General features: G+C 39.5%; 1 protein-coding gene across 7 annotated transcripts in view; it reads right to left on the bottom strand.

Annotated features, from left to right (window-relative positions):
- L3MBTL4 (L3MBTL histone methyl-lysine binding protein 4) overlaps window positions 1-22,471 on the bottom strand; it is a 476,247-nt gene that overhangs the window by 130,420 nt on the left and 323,356 nt on the right. For all 7 annotated transcript variants that reach the window (XR_004667534.3, XM_055102573.2, XM_034943563.3 and 4 more), the window contains one exon: window positions 7,699-7,872. Coding sequence is in view for 6 of the 7 variants with exons in the window: in XM_055102573.2 (XP_054958548.1) it covers window positions 7,699-7,872 (174 nt within the window). In the remaining variant the exon portion in view is untranslated. The remainder of the gene's footprint in view (window positions 1-7,698; window positions 7,873-22,471) is intronic.

The raw sequence follows: 22,471 nt of genomic DNA, 5'->3' as shown, positions 1-22,471 counted from the left end.
AAGGTGCCTTGCTTTCCCTTTGCCTTCCACCATGACTATAAGTTTCCTGAGGCCTCTCCAGCCATGCTGAACTGTAAGTCAATTAAACCTCTTTCCTTTATAAAGCACCCAGTCTCAGGCAGTTTTTTTATAACAATATGAAAATGGACTAATACATACATCTGCATACACATGTGCATACATGAACATCAAAAAGGTACAGAGAACAGGTGACAATCTGTTAACCCTAGTGATCTTAGCATGCAGCAATCAGAGTTAGGAGTGGAGAATGAGAAATTCTTAATTTCTTAAAACTTCTACATTACTGGAATTATTAAGGTGGACATTTTCTTATATTTTTCCAAACATCTATATGTTATGCTGTTTGATAGAAAAAGGTGTGGATATTGTTAATGTTTTTATTTTTTATTTTTTTTCTACTCAACTGTATTGTTTCTTTTCCCATAATAAGCAAGTACTGCTGTGATAATGAGAAAAAGATCATGTTAAAGTCCCAACTTTACTCTTTACAATGAGTAAGAAGTAATTATTTTCAAACCAGGTTAAGTATATAGATGATAAAATGCTCACTGGTGCTCAGGCAGCAAGGTTTTATTTTTCTGGGGCGCGGGAACACTAATATTTCCTCTACGCAAGTTGCTGTGGACATTGTAGGACACACTGTTCTGTGGCATTTAGTCACTGAAATCCTGAGCCAAGGCAGGATTCCAGAAATCCAGAGATTAAGAATAAATTTTAAAGTTCTTTACGAGACTCAGCTCGGAAAAATATTTTGAAGACATGGTATGGCATCCATGGGTTATTTCATAATGTTTCAGCATAACTGTACATTCATTTAGGAAATACAAGACTCTAGAGACTCTAGTGAGGTGCCCACAAAGTGAGGCAGCTGGAGCCTGGCAAGAGCTGGGCCCTTCCATCTCATCCCAGATCCTCTCCATGCCCCCGAGCTGATCCGGGCATGACTCGTTTCATTTTCCATACGCACAATATTCAACAGAACCTTTTTTTCCCTTAGTGACTGGGCCCTTTATGATAGGTGATTACTGAAAACATTTTGAGCATCACCCTTTCTACTCCGCGTTACTTCCCTATGGCACCTGTCAACCATCTGTGATTTTCTCTTCATTTACGGTTTGCTTTCTTTCTTCCTCTTCCATCTCCCCTACCTGAAAATTGGCTCCACACAAAGATGGAACTGGTTTGCTCACCTCCACATCCCTAGCACCTAACACACCACTTGGCAACAGCAGCAGCTCCACACATATTTGTGGAGTGAATGAATATCGATGTCGTGAGCGAATCAGCATGCCTACTGCCAAGTCTGCACAGACAGGAGCCATCCCACCTAAGTTCAAATCCTTGTCCCGCCACTTACTAGTTTGGGTGATTTTCTTATCACCAAGGAAAAGCTTGATAAGAACAAAGATTTTTGTCTGTTTTGTTCCCTGCTCTATCACTAGAGTTTGGAACAGTATTTTCTAAATATTTATTCAACAGACGAATGTTGAATGAATGAATATGTCTAATTTCAGGACCTGGCTATGGTCACGGTGCTGAATTCAGCAAGATAAGTGTTAGCCAGCTAACTACATACCAAAAGCGAATTCCATTCTGACTGCATCTTAATTCTAGGGCAGGTGGTGGTATGGAACAGTGAGAAGAGCAATGAGCTGGGAGTCAGAGGGCTCAAAGGGGCCACCATCAACCGTGCTGATGAAATAGCAAAATTCTTTGGCATTGGTGTCCTTGTCTCCACATTGCAGAAGTTGAATTAATCTCTTGAGTCCTTTCCCTCCGTAGAGCTCCTAGGTTGTCATGCCTGGCTAGTGGCTCCTCAGAGTCTGAGTGGAGGTGGGGAGCTGGAGGGGGGCTGCTCTGAAAGGCCTTGGGATTTCCTGTCCAGCCAAAACCCCTTATAGGGCAAGAAGAACTCTGGCTTGTCATGGTGTTTTGATCACTACTTTCTTGATTAAGGGGCTTAATTTAGTTATAGACAGTGAGTATTATCTTAGGCCAAATAAATAAAGGTCTAAATTCCTGTGGTTGGTGTTGAGGTGTGTGATATACACACCGCTAGAACTGGTCCAACTGCAAGACTTTAAAATCAATGGTTTTCATAAAAATGGAGAAAACATATGGAACTATTATTTCAACAGTCTCTTCTATGTGCCAGGCCCATTCATATATCTATACCAATATCAATGTCTATATCTACCTACATCTATATTCCTATACTCTAAATCTTGTATAAGCCTCACATTTATGACCATTTTACAGGTGAAGGAATGGAGACTCTAAGAGAAAAACAAATGTATATAATGAAATCAATCAACTTCGGTACACTAAAGACCTATAATGTGAAACATAAAGAAGAAAAAGCAAAAGGGTAAATTGGTTCTTCCCTTTAGCAGCCTATAGTCTTTTTGAGAAGACATGGCACACGCACAACAAAGTATTAAAAAGGTACATGCAGACACACAAATAAGCTGCTGATATGTGGTATGGACCAAAAGGACAGAGGAATGCTGAGAGCAAGGATAGGACTGGCTCTTAGAAAGGATAGGACTGGCCTTAGCAAGGATAGGACTGGACTGGACTTAGCAAGGATAGGACTGGCCTCTCAGGGCCGGCCACCATCCTTGGCACCTAGTAGGTTGCTCAAAATCTATTTAACTTGTTGAGTGTCTAGTATGTGTCAGGTATTGCACTAACTGTTAGAAATAGAGAGACACATAAAACACCATCTCCAACTTCAAGAAGTTCTTACAGATTGGAACTGCCACAGAACTCCAAGAGAGAGGTGAGCCGTGGGAAAGGGAGGAGATGCAGGCAGGAGTAAATGAGGTACCAAGAAAGGAAACAAAGGCACAGTGCAGGAATGAAAACAACACTGCAGGCGATGATGGGGAGTGAGTGGGGCCACTAAGTAGACTCTACCTCCCAAAGCAGAGAATTGAGAGAAAGTGAAATTGAGGAGTGAGAAAGTGAAAGTAAGAAGTGAGAAAAAGGCTGGTGGATTAAAGAACCTATTTACTCACTTAGAAGGTGAATGTGTGGGACAGCAACTAACACTGTTATAATTCTGAGGGTGGAGATCATAGAAGGTACTTATCTTGCAGCCAAAATAAACTAGTTGGCTGATGGCAGTGCAGTTTATCACCAAGATCATTAAGGAACTATTCCACTACATGCCATCCTTTCTGATTACCACAATTTTCCCCAGGCATTTTTATTACCAATATTAGCTTTCAAAAAGTGCATGAAATTTATAATATGGCAGGCATCAGGAAAAACAAAGTGACTTTATTAGGCATTTTCTTAGATTTTCTTAATAGCAATGATAGAATATGACAGGTATTTTAACGAATGGTGGTGCTATCAATTGTGTGAATTAGAATATATTAAACAATGCTTCTGGGAGGCAAAGGAAGTTATTAAAGAACACTTAGGCAGGTAAAAAAATGCCTGAAAAAATAGTCCCCCTCAGGCCTGGGGAAACCAGCTAATAGACAATATGGGGAGTAGAGGGGAGCTGCATTCCAAAGTAATTTTCTTTATGATGAAAATGTTTTAATGACTCATTTTATTCTCTTGTTGCAGGTAGAAGCCTTTAGTATACTATAATAAAACGTGCTCAAGATGGACATGTTGTATTATATATAGTATAAATGAGAAACATCAGTTTGGGGGAAACATGGTAAGATGCTTCCCTTCAGTAGTTCTATTTTTATTATTATTATACTTTAAGTTCTGGAGTATATGTGCAGAACGTGCAGGTTCTATTTTCACAAAATAAGAAACAGATGCATCATAAGGTGACTCTGAGAATCCTAGACATCAGTAGAAAGTAAGACTAAATATGAACCTAGCTGGGCTTTTTCAAAGCCTTAAGCTGTCATTCTTTCACTAGTCTAATGTAGTTGAATTGCACGTGGGATTTATTTCTACTTACCATCTGCATGAGCTCAGACACTACCTAACCTCTCTGAACTTTTAGATGCCTATGTTATAAAATCTGAATAAGAAAACTTACCACATACAGGGTTGTTGGGAGGATGAAATAAAATTAACACTATGATGTACATAAATTGTTTAGCATAACACCTTGCAGCCCCAAGTAAGTATGTGCTATTAATAGTAGATAGTTATTATCATTGATATTTCTGGCAATATGATTGCTAATTTACTGTACTGAAAATATGCTGTATTTAATCAGAAGACCTATGTTTCAGTCCCAGATAAGCTTAACAGCTTACTATTTCCTCATCTATAAATGGCAATATTATGATGAGAATAATGTCCGCTTTGCCTAAATTACAAAATTATGGGAAGCTCCAAAGGTTATGTATGTGCAAACTATAAATGGTTAAACGGATTAAGGTATTTTCTACTCTAGTATATGTACCCAAATGAAAGAAACTCAAGTGTAAGCTATTCACCTCCATTTAATGCACCATGAATATAATACTACCCACTCTATTAGCACAAATAAAAAAGGAATATATACGGGTTTTCTGTAAATGGTGACTTACTGTGATATTGTGAGTATGACTCTTTACAGTTAATATAACATCTGTATCTTACTGTTATAAAGATAACTCTTGCAAACATCTAGCAGTACATATATAAATCTCTCAAAATAAAAACATGACTCTCTACTAAAACATGTGAACATAAATAGACTATTTCTACCACTAAATCATGCAGTGGAGTCATACATTTACTAATTATAACCCTGATACAAAGATTAATATAAGAGCAAACATGTTTTTTAAAAATAATCAAAAAATTGGGTTGCAGTTATGGAAAAGAAAAAATTATCCAAATTGTTGGGCAATATCTAACCAAATTTGGAAGCTTATCAAAGTTAATTTTATATTTTTCACTTAAATTACAAGAAGTCTGGATATATATAAATATATGTGTATATATATATTATATATATACACACACACACACACACACACATATATTTCTTTCTTTTTTTTTTTTTTTTTTTGAGACAGGGTCTCACTCTGTCACCTAAGCTAGAATAGCTCACTGCAGCCTCTGCTTCCCAGGCTCAAGTGATCCTCCCACATCAGCCTCCTGAGTAGCTGGGACTACAGGCACATGCCACCACACCCAGCTATTTTTTTTTTTTTTTGTATTTTTTGTAGAGATGGGGTTTCATGATGTTGCCCAGACTGGAACTCTGGATATTCTAATGTGACAAATGTTGCTTGTATAAAAAAATTACAGAAGGCCTGTCCAGAGCTCAATGGTGGATGGCTTGACTGGAGGCCAGTGGAAATTATAGCTCTGATTTTCACCAATTTAACCCCCATCACTATTTTTGGACAGGAGCCAAGTAAAAGTTATTTCTCCTCAACATGCAGAAGAGGAAAGATAGAATTTAAATATTCTCCATCACCTGTATCTAATAGCTAGTGATTTCAAGAGCAAAGATTTGGGTTAGGGAAAAGGCAGCCTCGGGACAGTACTACAAGTAAGCTGCGGAGAGAGTTAAAATATGTTTTATCTGTACATAATTAACCTACATATCATTCCTTGTCGATTCCTTTGTTCTCTTTTTTTCCCTTGCCCTGGAATTTAAGACTATGAACAGGATGCCATGGAGATGAGGGTAGACTCGAAAAGGGAATGATTGCTAATACGATTTATCCAAACATTATTAGGATGATTGGTTAGGAAAAAAAGTGGACAGATATTGGAATGCAAGGATGGCTTTGGTCTTGAGATGTAAAAGCAAAAGTAGGCTTGAGGATTCATGATGTGTAACATACACCTCCTGCCCCCACAGCTAATTACAGGTGACATAGGATTTGGCAGAACAGGACAACCTGTGATTTGTCTGCTTGATTATCAACTAACATTCTCGACTCCTTCTATCTGTAGTAATTATTCCTATTTGGTATATTTCAGTGCAAAGCTCCTTCATAAATAATAAAGCACGTAACAATTAGTTTAAAAGGCTAAACTCCTAAGAGGAGTTCAAGATAGGGAGGCAACATATCTGTGTTTGCTAGAAAGAAAAGCTTAGCTAACCTCTGAGAGCAATCATTTTTTTTAAGGTAGTTCAAAGATCTGTTTCATTTCTGTGATTTTTGACATTGAGGATGAATGTCTAAAATATTTACAAGTGAAACTGACTAGGTTTTTATTTGAAAAAAATACAACAGATTATAGCAAAAAGATTAAGGGCGAAGGGATGTACTGGTCTCTATGATTCTGGAATAAATAAGCACTGTTCCTTGGAAACAGTTAAAAAAGAAAAAATTCTCTCTCAACCAGGAAATGGAAAGACATTCAAGCTCTCAACTACGTAAAGTTGTAAACAGCGTGGGTGTGAAACAGCAGTAAAGAACAACGAGACCCTGTGAAGTTGCAACAAGAGGAGCAGGTGTATAGCAAATAATAAAAATGCAAGATACAGCTATAAAAATAGAGAAGCATGTGTATCCATAGGAAATAGATCATGCAATAGAGAGAAGCACTAATCTACAATCATGTGCGCAGAGATCAAGTCAAAATATTCAAAATTTAACAAAAAATGAAATGTCACCCAAATGCTCTAAAATAACATGTGCATGAATAAAAATAAAAATCCACAGTCCAGGATGTAAAACCCATGTGAGAAGTGTATCCTATGAGCCAAATTCTCCGAATAAACTGGTGCCCCCTTGGAAGAGAAGGAGCACCTCCCCACCTGGGATGGAGGTGCAAATGCTGCCAGTGATTTCAGTGGAAACTCTGCACCCACAGAGAGGCCTGTGTGTCTTTGTTTTACACCTGCTGAATGCAAAGAGCAAGGCTCTGAGGTTTAGGAGAAGCAGTCGTCCCTTCAAATCTTGCACAGTCAGGGTCTAGGGTGCTCAAGGTCTTGAACATGATTGCCTTTTGCCTGTGGCAGGGTCAGGAAAACGCCCATTTCTCATCTCTCTGTCTAGCCTTTCTTGGCTCAGTCTCTGTCTGGTCTCCAGTTATTTACTTAGTGTTAGACTTTTCTGTATTTATAATTCCCAGCATGGAGAATAGAGCTTTTTGGAAAAAGATGTTATTTAAATTATTTTACTCATTTAGGTTAAAAAATATCACACAAGGCTGTACTTGCAGCTCCTTAGAATATAGTTATATGTAAACAAAAATGAAAACTGGTATTTAGAATCACAAGTTTACATTTAGAAACAGAGGGAAGATCTGTTGTCAATAAATCAAAGTGGAAACTATTCTGTGTAAGAAGAAATCATATCTGAGGTACATTTGTATTAAAGATGACAAAGACAAGTAACAGATAAGAGACAAAATCTTGATATGACTAAGAAGATACAGATACTTGTCCATGTGCCAAAAGAGGTAATATCTATGAAACGATTCAAAAGAATAAAGACTTTTTAAGATAAAAGGGAATCTTTTGGAATGGTACCAATGAGATATACTTTCTACTGCTTACATACAATATGTACATTTAGAAAAAGGTAAATTCAAATATTTAAGGATGAAGCAAAATAAAATATTTTTTAAATGAAGATCAAGGCTTAGATGAATTTTATCAGCCCAGCAAACATAATAATATCCAGAAATAAAAATAATTCTTTCGAAGAAAGAAATAGAAACTATTACTATTAACAAAATTGTTCTTTAACTATTCTACATGGTTTACTTTCTGGCTCACATTTTTAAGAAGTTTCTTACCTGGGCTGACTGTTCACCTTTTCATGTTTTCCATTGAAGTTCAAACTACAGAGGCTTTTTGATTTTGAATGTGAAGAGTCTGATTCCAAATTTGCCTGTGTTTGTTCTCTCAAACGATCGTGAAGTGTTGCCTCCTTTTTCAAGTTCATGTCTGAATACGGGCAGCCAAAAGCACTGGTTTGTATAAAAATGAGAGCACAGTCGTCAGTATATAGTGATAAATCAGGGATCCATTGTCATTAGAGCAGACTTACACCTAATATTTAAAAATTGCATAGAAACATTCTTCTTTCCCTGAGCACACTCAAATAATAGTTTCTTTTCATATTGCCTTTTGAGAAAATCTCAGGTTCTAGAACCACAGACACTGGTCAACAAAGAATTATAGATAGATTCATCAACACATATGGCATTTACAATTTTAGAAACTTAAAAATCTAAGAATAGCATACAGATGTACTTCCAACGGAACAATGCAAATGTCACATAACACTTAACTCAGTTTGTATCCTCAATAGGCATTCCCTGGTTTGACTGTATCAGAAAAGACTATGGGTAACTAAGCATATTTACTGGTATCAGAGAATATTGCGTTTTCATTTCTTAATATTCATGTATGCAGAAACACTCTATCTGCAGATCTGCTTAATCCTCCAGAGCTTTGCTGGGAAGTTTTGGGCTGGGGTGTGAAAGGATACCTTGTAGGTGAGAGAGGAGAGGCCGAAGCCCAGGTCTGCTGAGTCTATTATCTCCCCTCACAAGTCAAAGCTGAGTCCTGAGTCCTGGATGTTATCAGAACCCAATAGCAGGCTATGGGCAGAAGGATCTGCCAGGGCCAATGACCTGGTTCCTTCTGCAGGCTGATGGGCTGTCTCCATTAGATCCCTGTGCCCACATCCCTGTCTCCAAAGAGGCCCCAAACCTCTGCCGCTGCTAGAAATGAGGTAGCTACACCAGGGAAGACACACCCAAGACAGGTCACTTGTACATTACCCTGGGGAAGGTACTTCCTGCCAGAGCTTCAGAGATTCTCCCCAGTGAAATGAGCAAAGGAGATCCAACTCATAAGGGTTAGTGTGACCCTAAGAAATCACAAACACATGACACACACACACACACACACACATCATGAAATGGTAGCTGTTATTGCCATCACAGTGTTATCACTGGCTACACCTAGAGGAGCACGTGGTCAAATACATCAATATCGAGGCAATTGAGTCTTTTCTGAGCATTCACTTCCTACTCACTATGAATTTGCTGATACATAGTACAAAGTAAATCCATTCTGAATACACGAAAGCTTTCTTTTATTTTAAGGTCATGATAAAATTGTGGACTAGAACAGATTTCTGGTCCACAATTTTATCATGAGCCCAGCGAACATAATAAAAATAAACTGGATCTTCTGGAGAAGGCCATATGCATTCTAACCCCAAAAGGACTTTAGTATCAATATCTAGAATGGACTCTGGAACTGGGGAAAGGATGGCTAAGATGATATCAGCCTGGCCCAGCATGATCTATACCTGTATCAGCAACCTTTGCTACAGAGAGAAGGGCGCCTTTACATGCATGTTCTGTAATTTGTAATAATCGGTATTGATCTATTGGTTTATTAATCTATTCAGGTATTTATTCAACAATCCATAAGCATCTGCTACATGCTAGGTACTATAGAGAATATAAATTCAGTGAAGACGTTAAGACATATGTACCAAAAAGTACAATTTATAATAAGAATTAAAAAGCTACCCCTATTGAATGTATGCTATAGGCCCACTATTATACAGGGTGTTTTACATGTATTATTTCTAATGAATATATATTTTTGACTGAATACCCAAAGGTATTAGCATATTTATTTTACTGGTAAGACAACAGGCTCACACAGTGTAAGCAACTTTACCAAGGCCTTGTGGCACTTTCTTGGGAAGTCCCAAAACAAATCACTTAGCTATTGGCACTAATCAGGCTGAAGAAGGGGGACATGGTTGTTTTGTTTTGTTTTTTTTTGAGATGGAGTCTCGCTCTGTCGCCCAGGCTGGAGTGCAGTGGCGCGATGATCTCGGCTCACTGCAAGCTCCGCCTCCCGGGTTCACGCCATTCTCCTGCCTCAGCCTCCCAAGTAACTGGGACTACAGGTGCCCACAACCACACCCGGCTAATTTTTTGTATTTTTAGTAGAGACGGGGTTTCACCGTGTTAGCCAGGACGGTCTCGATCTCCTGACCTCATGATCCGCCCACCTCAGCCTCCCAAAGTGCTGGGATAACAAGCGTGAGCCACCGCACCCGGCCGGGGACATGGTTTTAACACCATCAAAAAAAGAAAATATGAAGGAAACCATAGCACAGTCCTTGTGCAGAGAGACCCAGAGGCAAGTATTTACAGGCTAACGCAGGCTTGGTTTGCCCTGGTTGCTGGTGGGGAAGAGCAGGCCACCATACGCTTGAGTCCTGGGATGAAGCACCATTCCCAACAGCAGCAGAGCAAGAGCGATCTGGTTAAGCTGCACCGTATGGGATTTAAGGAAAATTTCAGAAAGAACTTTCTGTAGGCAAAAGTTGGAAGGCATTAGGCTAACTTAAGAGAGACTGAGAAATATCTTTTTCAAAGACAGCCGAGTTTTCATTAACATACTATGACTCAGAAGTTTTGCTATCCATCTAGCACACACTCCCAATTTGAGTTTTTTAAATGATCATTATAACCATGAATTTTTTTTTTGTAATTTCGTGTCACTACCCCTATGTGGTTCATGCTACATGGCACTAATGCTGCCTCTTCCTAAGGCTTACTTATCTGTCCAGCGTCTGTAGACAGCTACCACAGACCCCTCCACAGTGAGCTGTTATAGTCATCAGTATTTGCTGATGTCGAGAGATGTTCTGTTTCCCTCAGTCTTCATTCATGAATCAGTCTCTCTGGTCATTCAATCATTCACCTATTTCTAATTTCCTCCTAGTTCCTTTTTTGTCTCTCTGGTAGTAAGGAAGGCAAAATCAAATGGAACCCCAGAGCATTGCTAGAATGGAACAATTCCTGATTCTATGAGGCAAATCATGTGACTTATCTGCACCATTTTGAACCTCAGAATCTGGGTTCTGAGAATCTACTGTGACCAAGTTGCAACCCTGCGCTCACTTGGTTCTTTGCAGAGAAATAGCTATATTAAGGAGATGGCATCCCAAACTTTTGCCCGCCTTCTTGCAAACTCAGACTCTTACTGGTGCTTATGTGCATGCACGTATGCATGCGTGTGTGTGTGTGTTTAAGAGATGCATGATTCTGTATAAATCTATTCACATTGAAAAAAAGAAGACTGAAGTGGACAGCCTAGGTATGATAAAACCACTTTTGAAAGCTTTGGATTTAGCCAAATATTGGGGAAGTACTGTTCTGACATAGTCTCTTCAGAAAGTATTTGAGCTAAGCTGAAGTTTCTATGACTTAAAGTTCTGTTGGTCAAAGTAAACTGTCAGTGTCTGATTGGTAGGGAGTAATATATTCAAATTCCAGTTGGTTGATTACGCATGGAGACAAGCAAGCTTAGAAACTGCAGGCTGAGAGGGGAGTGCTGAGCCACAGTGTCTCTACTGGAGTCCTGGCTCTTTTGATTCAGAAGAGCATTTCTCCATTCCTCCTTAATTCACAGAAGAATCTGTCATTTGCAGGAAAGGAAGAGACAGCAGCAGCTATTAGCTTGACCCACACAAAACTGCAGTTTTTAAATGTCAAAGACAGTTGAGTATCAGAAATTTTGCATGGTTCTACCAAATAATTTACCAAAAATGTCAGCCCCAACCTCATCAACACTGAAGCGGTTGAAGAGAGGATATACGCTAAATAAACAAAAAGTTGCCAGACCATTGCAGACAAACTTTTAAAAGAAAAATGTTTTGACAGATACAAGTAGTCCTCTTGCTTTATAATGGAAGGAAACAGAGTGATTACAATTTAAAAGAATATGGAAGCATAATTTTTAATATCTGATGACAAATGAAAAAGTAAATTTTATTCATTCTAAGAGCAGCATTCCTGAACACGTTTCTGTCTCTGAGTTTTAATGACGTTAGGGTTTGCAAAGCAGCAATATTGAGCCCCTGAGGCTGGACCCCTGCATTTTGGGTGCGGTCCAGGAGGCTCCTCAGACTGAATCTTCTCTCTTTCTTTCCACGGCAGGGGTACCTGATTCCACCAGTTGGGACAGTTTCCCTGTATTCCCAGGACTTATCCTGATGTGAGGTCACAGGTAATCCATTAAGCTCAGTCCTCCATCTTAAAGTCCAGCGGTTCCAGCTGAAGCAGTGCCCGGGTCTGATGTCTGTGCAAATGCCATGCTCAGAAGCCCTAGTCAGCCTTGTGGGCTCCAGTTCCTCTAACTCAGCATCCACTTTGATCCCTGTTTCTAAATGTCTTGCCCTCTGCTTTCACTAGACTCAGGTGCCTTCCTGGTATGGACACCCTAAGTTCCTACTTTGTTTTTGCCATCCCCTTCCCATGACACAACTTCTGCCTCTTACTCTTAAACCTAGGATGTGAGGCTCCACTTCCCAGATGCCACCTGGCCAGTCTTCTATGTGCTTCTCACCCCGAATTATTCCCTGCCAGGTGCTGTGCCCGCCAATTGGGATCCCTCCCTTCCTCTTGAACTCTTCCTATGTGGCTCTGATTCCAAGAGTCTAGATGGTGATTACTGTTGCCAAACCCCTTGGATACCAGATTCTGCTCCTCAGCTATACTCTCCTCTTGCATCAACAATGTTTCATTTTCTCCTACCCAGGCAGGAGACTTGATTCCCACTTCTCTCTGAGAGCCCTGTTCTGCTAAAATGGTGGGTGGTGCTCTGTGACATCCTGGAGATGGACAGTTCACAGCAGGAGGTTATAACCAAGTTGTCACGACTTACCTAAGGGTAGCTTCCCAGCCTGTGTGCGGCTACACCCTCAGGTGACCAGGGGGCCCTGGGGCACCAGAGTCCCAGACCAGTCCTTCCAGCCTCCAGCAACCTCTAGGCTCTAAGCCCCCTCTTGTTCCCAAACGCCAATGGTCATTTTTTTCTCCGTGACATGACATTTAAAAAGTTGGGAAGCATGACAAATTTAAGCAAAATGGCAAAGATGTAATAGCCTCTTGAATGCTGCAGTTCAAAACATAAATAAATAACCCAGAAGTCAGCAGTATTTCAGGAAGAGTGTCAAGTTGCTGACAACCTTTCTTGTGATCCTGAAAAGTAAAGTCACCCGAAATAGGCAAGTATCTCCCAAGAGGGGCTCAGATGTGGAAACGTGGCTTCCTATAGCCCAGGAATTAGACACACAGACTGTAAAGGGTTCTCTAAATGCAACTAACTCACCCCTCATGAAGCCTGGAGTATTTTATAGTTTAGTCTCAATTATTTTGCTAACCAATTATATTATTTTCCTTCAAGAGGCAGATAAGACAAGACTGAAGAGTCCTCTCTTAACTGAGAGGTCAGATTCTAACAGGTACTGTGTCTGGGTGGGCCGGAGGCATCTCCATGTGGAAGTCTTTATGGAGGAGAAGGTAGGAGGCCTCCCAGAACAAAAGGACAGGAGGAAGCATGAATAGTCATGCCTATCAGATAAGGAGAGAGGGCACTGAGACTTGGCGGAGAAAGGGGCTCAGTGATGGAAATGAGAAGGAAGAGGTATATGCTGCCTGCCTCACCATGTGGCCTCAGGTCCTGATGGCAGCAGCAGGCAGCTCTTTCGGAGGATTCTGGGAAGCTGCACGCAGCATGACCGCCTCCCGCCCCGGGAAAGCAATGCCTTCCCCACACGCTGTTTCCCTCCCTGCCCTTTCACTTCATAAAAATAACCCTCCCCATTTCAGAACTGTATTGTCTTTAGTATGCAGTAGTCTACTCTCACACAGTATAAGGATGTTAAGTGAATATCTTTTATTCTTATAAAATACTGATTGGCCAAATGGCACCAAAAGACATAATAAATACCAAAATGCAGATTATTGAAGTTATGGAACAGTGATAGTACTTTTCATCTGACTGAAATTGTTGCTGATTTTACCTCTATGAAGAGTAACAGCAAGCACAGATAATACATGTTGGGATATGGACCGGGAAGTAAGAGCCATCATGAGTTTTTAACATCTGCTGAGGATGTGACATGATTTTTATTATATTGTCTTCAAACACAGACATAGGCAAAACCTAAATTTTTATATATCTATATCTATATCTATAGATAGATAGATAATGTAAATATATATATATATATGGAGAGAGAGAGAGGAGATTTTCAGGTCTCAAGTTCAATTTTCTTCAAATTCCTGTGGCTGTAAAATCAGCTCACCTAAGATATTTTTCTCTTATTGCAACTAACTTTTGTCCATAAAATAGCTGACACTGTCACTTAATTGTCACTTTATGTACTCAAAAATTTAGTACACGCAGAGTAAGAAAAAAGTATAAATGCTTTTCAAAGTTTCATAAGAGTCAAAATAAATCTATATATCTATATCTATCTACCTACCTATCTATCTATGACTCAATGAGTTCGAAGAGTTGGATGAAATGCATTTGATTCTAAAAATACATTTCCCTGGGTTAACGCAGCTTGCGAAATCCTGGATATTATAATCTTCTGTATGTGGCCTTAGGAAGCTGGAAGATAATTACTACCTAAATTAAGCATTGTAATCCGTTTAGTATAGTGGTGAAAAGTGTGGAGTTGAGAATTAGAGAAAATTGGAAGAAAGCTACTCGCTCTATAACCTTGGGCAAGTCATTCAACTCCTCTGTTTTTCATTTCCTCATCTATAACATGGTGATAATAATATCTTACAGGGTTTTTTTTTGTGAAAACTAAGTGAGATAATCCATGCAAGGCCTCACATAGTGACCAGCACAAATTAAATGCTCATAAGTTTTTAATTTTAAAAAGGCCTATTCTGATACAAAATACTAATTATCCCATTTATTGTGGTTATTGTATTTTTCAATTCTAAAATTTCCATTTGGTTCTTCTTTTATTTTCCATTTCTTTGGTAAGACTTTCTATTCTGTCATTTGTTTCACATTTATTAAAATTGCTTGTTGAATCATCTTTATAAGAGCTGCTTTAATTCTTGTGAGATGATTCTCACATCTGTGTCATCTGTTCATGGCCTTTTCTCACTCAAGTTGAAATTTTCCTGGTTCTTGGTATAATGAGTGATTTGGGGTTGACACCTGGACATTTCGGGGATTATACTGTGGGACTCTAGCTCCTATTCAACCTTCTGATTGGCAGGCTTCCTTTCACATTGCTTCAGTAGGGGAAGGGGGGCACTTCCTTGTAGTTGCCATGTGGAGGTAAACATCCTCCCTAGGCAGCCCTGGATGCCACCCTGGCTGAGAGGACACAGATCCATGTGGCTTCCATTGGCACCAAGTGGGGAGTGGGGGAGCAGTGGCCCTGTTAATGTTGGGCTGCAGGGAAAGTCCTGACTCCACTGGCCTCCTGCGACACCACCCTAGCAGAGCTGGGAGGGGACACTGCACTACCACTGGATGACGGCGTAGGCCCAGGCTCCCCATGTGATCTCCACTGATGCTGGGGGCAGGCTGTAACCACCAAGCATGGATGAAAGCCCCATTTCCCACTCAGCCTTTGCCTTTCACTGGGGGAGATGAGTTGGGGCCCCTTGTTCCGGATCCACACTCAGTCTTCTGTGGGGATGAAGGTGTTTCCTGGGGTGTTTGGTCAGAGAAAGGTGGTTATTGTCTAAAGTTTCCATCTTGCTACACTGCCCCTTTGCTGGTCCTTTAACTAGAGAGATAAGCCTCTTCTCGGGGCTATTTTTGCCTGTTCCATTGGCTTTTCCAGGTTTTCCGCTTCTCCAACAACCAGTCCAGGATATAAGAGGAGAAAGAAAACACAGGGATCTCACTACTTGCTGTTCCCTGGGTCTCCAGGTCCCCAGCTGGTCTGCATCCTTCTCTCCAGCTTTCAAAGTCTTCCTCTGTTCGCTTGATGTATAATGTCCAGGTTTGCGTGGGAGGAATAGAGAAAAATATGTCTATTCCCCTTTTCTGGAAGCAGAGGTCCCCTAATGATCCTTTTAATGTTAAGGATTTTATTGGAGACTCCTCCTAAACAAGCACCCTCTCCCTACTTCTCTTTCTAAATGAAGAACTTGTTCTACTTAACTAAAGCACCCACGAAGCCTTGTGGTAACAAAAGAAGCTTTCAGTACAGGCCAGACTGAGTTTCAATCCTGCTTCTAAGCCCAATCCTTACCCTCTCCAGCTCACAGTTTCCTCAGCTGCAACCTGCAGACTCGAATCCACTCATATGTCAGTGTAAGAGTTGCTCTGAATGGAGAGGACTAAGTACATTTCATGGCATTTGTGCACTCAATAAGTGCGATTTCTCTCCAACTCTAATTTATCTTTCTATAATTCATGTTCCTGTTGATTACAGGTATTCAATTTTCACATTGCAGAAGCATTCCAGAAGAAGGAGCCATTATTTCTTTCTTCCTTTCCTTCCACTTGTTATAAATATGTGCCCTTAGACCGAAGTCAAAATTCTTTTGCATGACATTCAAAGACCCCTTCCATCTGAACCCAGGCCACCTTTCCAAGCCATTTCCATCTTCACTCCCTATAAAACCTAAGCTCTGGTCACATCAAAATAATCACTGCCCTCCAGTTTTAACACACACCTCCCAACTTTTATTATATTTTCCTCATCATGTTATTGTTTGTATATATCCATTTTCTCTACTATAACTAAATTTCTTAAAATCAGAGGCTGTAATTGTTTATCAGTGTGAACTGAGTAAAACTGGGCTATTTCATGCTTCAGCAGCCCAGCAGCACATCAGTGTCTAAAGAAATACCAGTCATGTATCTGGTATATGGCAAATTATCTATTTATTGATGTCACTCAAATTGATGCCAAGCAAGATTTTAAGCTTAGACATCTAGCAAAAAGCTTTCCCATATCTCAATCAGTGCAGAACTTGTTCTCAGTCTCTCATCTCACTCCCTTAATCAGTGTCTCCAAACTCAGGCCATGTTTTTTCCTCTCTTTCCAGTCCCCCTATTTAGCCATCCCAGGTCAACTTCTTCCTCTGAGGAGCTACCTTTGTCCTTCTAGAAAGATTAATCAAGCTTTTCTCACATTCTGACACCTGTATCCATTTTCTAGAAGAAACAACAAAAGCCCAACTGCAAAACTGGAGAACTATCCCCATCCTGGAGCACATTTATCTTCTATCACCATTTAGCCCACTGGGCTCCTGATATGGTTGTGAAAATATTCACAAATTTGAAAGTGTAAAGACTAGAGCACATGGCAAGAAGATGAACTCTGCAGCTGGTGCACACAGAAATAGATGAACATGAAGGGCAACCTCCATTGGAGCTATGAGCTTAATCATTTCATTAATGTCTGCTCAAGTACCAAAAAGTCAAACCCAAGATGTGATATTTAATTGGTGTGCATTAAGAGATACCCTTTAATTGGGCTGGCACATTATCTATGCTGTTTGTTTTAGGTAATAGTTTCAGCAAACTAGACAGGAAGGAAAAAATGCATTAAGAGTGAAGGTGAAAGAGAGAGCGAGAGTGTGTGTGTGTGTGTGTGTGTGTGTGTGTGTATACTACCCTTCCTCTAGAGTATCTTAGTGTATGATTACTAGAAACTTCCAAGGTATAAAGTACATTCAAGGAATGTAATAGCGTGCTATGTAGCAACACTAATGGCCTTTACAAAATTTATGCTGAAACCAGTTTAATGTACTGTAAGTAATTTGTCTAATTTATGCATGGAGAAGATCTGATGAATAGAATCTGCAGTTTAAAAATTTTTACCAAAACTCTAACTACACAGTTAACATTAAGCACTAAATTAAACAAATGAAGTTATTAAAATGCTACATTACTAACTCAATTGAAACAATTATAGTGATAAGTTTGTGTTTGTTATTAAAATGAACTTTTTTCTTAGTATATACAAATTGTTTTCACCTTTTTTATTGTAACATTTTGGTTAAGTGGTATGAACATGTCAAGATTATTTTTAATTGAAATATTCTAGTTTTAAAAATATTTTCTGCAAAAACCTTTAAAGTATGTTTTTCCTCTTTTTAAAAAAAATGCATTGTTTTTAAACAAAATGTCACAGGAGTGAAAGCATTTATCTTGGAAGTTGTTCAAAGGACACCTGGAAAATAACTCAAAATGCCTTCAAGCACAATTTCAAAAATTATTCATGAATTAAAAGTATGCATTTTGGCAATGAATCATAATTCCATCTTTTGGAAGGCCCTAAGTTCAATATACTGAATTTAAATGAAATTGTTAACAGTTTCCTGAATATTCATGAGAATATGTTTACATAGGTATATATTTATGTATACCCGCAAGCATCTAACCTGTGTGTTAAACATTAATATTGAACCAATGCCAACAGCACCCTGAAATGTTTTGAAAGTTCTTTCTCAAAGTGATAAATTCACAGTTATCTTGACAAACCTATGCACTGAGATTAGAAGTGCAGTCTGTGTGGCAGAAAAAGAAAAGCCAGACTAGCCCATCTTTCAACTGCCTGGGCCGAGTGTTCCCAAACACTAACAGCTACAAGAAGATTTGCAGAGGTTCTGCTGCCCTCCCCACAACAAGCCATGCTCTGCGGAGTCCTGTGGGGCACTGCAAAAGCATGCATTTTGGATCTCAATTCAAAAGGTGGCGCAGCTCCTCCTTGGGTCAGAGTTAAAACAAGAGATAACAAGTATTGGTGAGGATGTGAAAAAACTGGAACCCTTCTGGTGAGGATGTAAAATAATTCAGCCTCTTTAGAAAACAGTATAGAGGTTCCTAAAAAACTTAAAAATTACATATGATCCAGCAATCCCACTTCTGGATATTTATCCAAAAGAACCGAAATGAGCACGTCAAAGAGATATTTGTACACCTGCATTCATTGCAGAATTATTCATAATAAACAAGAGGTGGAAAGAGTCTAAATGTCCATTGATGCACAAAAGGATAAAGAAGATATGGTATATACATACAATGGTATATTATTAAGCCTTAATAAAAAGGGAATCCTGCCACATGTGACGACATAGTTGAACCATGAGGACTTTATGCTAAATAAAATAAGCCAGTCACTGAAGAACAAATACTGCATGGTTCCACATATATGAGGTATCTTATGTAAATAAAGACTTAAGAAGCAGAAAGTAGAACGGTGGTTGCCAGAGGCTGCAGGGAGGGGAAATGGGGAGTTGCTATTCAACAGGTATAAAGTTTTAGTTGCCCAGCTGATTAAGTTCTAGAGATCTGCTGTATAACATTGTGCCTATAGTAAGCAATACTGTATTTGTACATTAAAATATTGTTAGGAAGCTAGATCTCATATTGTTTTTACCACAATTGAGAAAAAGAAAAAGGTGACCTTTTATCATTCCATAGTTTTCAAATAAACACTGATTTGCAGATTCAAATATGTATAGATATATTCCATATTAAAGAAGTTGGTTGCCAATTATATTCTTTCCAAATTAATTAACACATCGAAGGCAAATGTATTTTGTAATTTAGAGTTTGTAAAGCAATATTGTCCTTGATAGAAATAAGAACCCAAATTAGAAATCTTCATGAAATCTTAAAGGGAGCTCTTTAAAAACAGCTGTTTTAAAAAGACAAAACGACCCTGAGATATTAAAAGATTGGGGGCATTAATATAATTGGTGATAAGGATGAACGTCTATTTCTTTCAAGAGAATATGATCAATATTACTTTTTCTGCCACATACTATTCTAAATTATTATTCAAATAATTGGTTTTTCAAGTATACGTTGTTGAGAACAACACCAATTTTTTTTTTTTTTTTTTGAGACAGAATCTCGCTCTGTCTCCCAGGCTAGAGTGCAGTGGCATGATCTCAGCTCACAGCAACCTCCGCCTCCAGGGTTCAAGCGATTCTTCTGCCTCAGCCTCCCAAGTAGCAGGATTACAGGCACATGCCACCATGTCTCGCTAATTTTTGAATTTTTAGTAGAGATGGGGTTTCACCATGTTGGCCAGGCTGGTCTCGAACTCCTGATCTCAGGTGATTCTCCTGCCTCGATCTCCCAAAGTGCTGGGATTACAGGCTTGAGCCACTGCACCCAGCTAATATTTTATAAAAGACTATCAGTCTAGGCAGGGCGCAGTGGCTCACGCCTGTAATCTCAGCACTTTGGGAGGCCAAGGCAGGCAGATCTCCTGAGGTCAGGAGTTTGAGAACAGCCTGGCCAACATGATGAAACCCCGTCTCTACTAAAAATACAAAAAATTAGCCAGGAGTGATGGCGGGTGCCTGTAATCCCAGCTACTCTGGAGGCTAAGCCTGGAGAATCACTTGAACCTGGGAGGTGGAAGTTGCAGTGAGCTAATATAGTGCCATTGCACTCCAGCATGGGCAACAAGAGTGAAACTCTGTCTCAAAAAAAAAAAAAAAAAAAAAATGAAAAAAGACTCAGTCTAACCTAAAATATATGAATAGATATTTTCATTTCTATTAAATTTAGGTAGTAAAATTATAGAAAAATCAAAGAAAGATACTATCAAAACACAACTTGATTAGTCTAATATTAAGAGCAACAACAGGTCATACTGCCATAGTTTTTACTATACATGATACCCTGAATTAAGTTTCCTTTATACATTAGCTCATGCGATTCTCAAAATACCCCTGTGAAGTAGGGACTGTTATTATCTGCATTTTATGGATGAAGGAACTGGGGCACAGAGGTTAAAGAAGTCATTCTAGGCCAACAGCTAAGAAGTTATACAGATAGGACTGAATCCCAGGCAGCTTGATGCCAGGGTCTAGTCTTTTAACTACTCTGCCAAACTGCTTCTGGGGCTAGATTTTTCTCTGAAGACATTACAGAAAATAAAAATGATGAAACACCTGGCACAATGCCTTGTACATACTAGGTACTTTGCCAAATGGATACTGATGATATTAACATATTTATATAACACCCTTGGTATTGGTGGTTGTATATGGAGAAGAATGAGTAGGGAACATAGAATACTTTGAGGGAATTTGAGCTGTTTAGTGTTTTTAAAATTTCATTCCCAAATGTACTGAGTTGCTGCAAGAATAAAACATGGTGAAAAAGGAATTCTTTAGAACAAAGGCACATTCTCTGCATGGGATGAAATGTAATGTGGAGAACTGGCCATCTGGATAATTTCTTATGGGGACAAGCTGTAATTTATAAAACCCTGAGAAAAGAGAAGAAAATAGAGAAGAGAGAGCCTTGACTTTCTGCCAGAAAAAGGCTTTAAAGCTCTATCCTAGCAAGTTTTAAATGGAAATTTAAATATTTCATACCCACATATACACATACTAAAGCTGCACGTACACAGTCAAATACAACATTTTACCTTACACAGCTTTACAAGCATCCAAATAGTATCCTATTTTGGTTAAAGTCGGGATTAGGAAGCAAAAGCCTCTGCCATTTAAATCCATCCACAAATCTCTATAGAATGTCCCTGTATGCACAGCCCTGGACTGGGATGTGTTGCCCCAAATATGGCAAGGGTCCCACCTCAAGGGACTTTGACCTGGGGACTACAAAAAATGTGAATTACAAACCTGAAAGGCAAATGTAGGCAAATATTGTTGTTTATTATAATTATGTATATGTTTAAAAATGATATATCATAACAATAGGCATATATACTTATTAAGCATTTAATATAAAACCAGGCATTAGAATAGTGCTTATGATTTCATTAATAGTGCACATTATTTCATTAAATAAATATAATATAGAGAAGTTAAGTTTTCATAAAATTGCTCCTGTTGCCGCCCTTGTTGTTTCCTAGTTTGCTGCAGAGGAGGCAGAGGCAGATTCTTGAAATAGGACTAGCCTCAATCAGTTCAAGAGAGGAGACAGAGAGGAAATATTGAGAGGGGAGAGCCAATGGGCTGAGGGGTGGGCCTGGGAAGGACTCTTCCTTGTGATGGGGACTGGAGGACAATATCTGGCTAGGAGCTCAACTGATCAAAGATTCAGTTGGCTCTTGAATTGGGAAAGTGCCTAGACAACGGTCTGGAAGATCATCCTCACTGCGCTGGCTGTGAGGAGCAGCCTGAGGGATGGGGACAGGACCCGGACAGCATGCAGGCGGTCTGGGTAAGTGGCTGCAACAGAAGGAGTTGTTGGATCTGAACACACTCTACAAAAATAGTGGTACCTGGAAGCTTAATAAATTTGGGAGTTGTTAAAGAAAACAATGGAATGGAAACTCATGAGTGTGATGATAAAGATGGGAGGGCAGAGATGCTGATGTGGAGCTAAGATAATAAACGTTGTTACTAACATTTTAAGTGGCAGGACTGCCAGTATAATTCTGGATTCATTCTGCAGGTGAGCAGAGGTAGAAAACTCAGACATGAAGATGACTTTTGGGGCACCACCAGCAGATGCCTGTGGCTGAAGCAGAAGATAGATGCATTCTCAAAGTTTCAGCCTGCTCACAGATTGGCCACTGCACATTTCGTGTATCTATTTAATATTGCCTGGAAATCTCCAAAGGTTTTACCGACCACTGCTTCACCTTGTTTACTTTGCCCAAGTGACAAGTGAGAAACAGGATTAACCACTTGAGCTCCCCCAAAAATCGCGCGCCATGCCAACAGGAAGGAGCTGGTCTGAAGAGGCTTCCTCCCCCATCTACGTCACTTGCAACACACTCCTGGAGTGGGGTTCTCATCTAATTTGAGCAAG

This window comes from Pan paniscus, chromosome 17 (assembly GCF_029289425.2).
Source record: "Pan paniscus chromosome 17, NHGRI_mPanPan1-v2.0_pri, whole genome shotgun sequence".
Classification (NCBI taxonomy): domain Eukaryota; kingdom Metazoa; phylum Chordata; class Mammalia; order Primates; family Hominidae; genus Pan; species Pan paniscus.
Note: the sequence above shows the minus strand (reverse complement) of the source record. Positions and strands in the feature narration are given on the sequence as shown.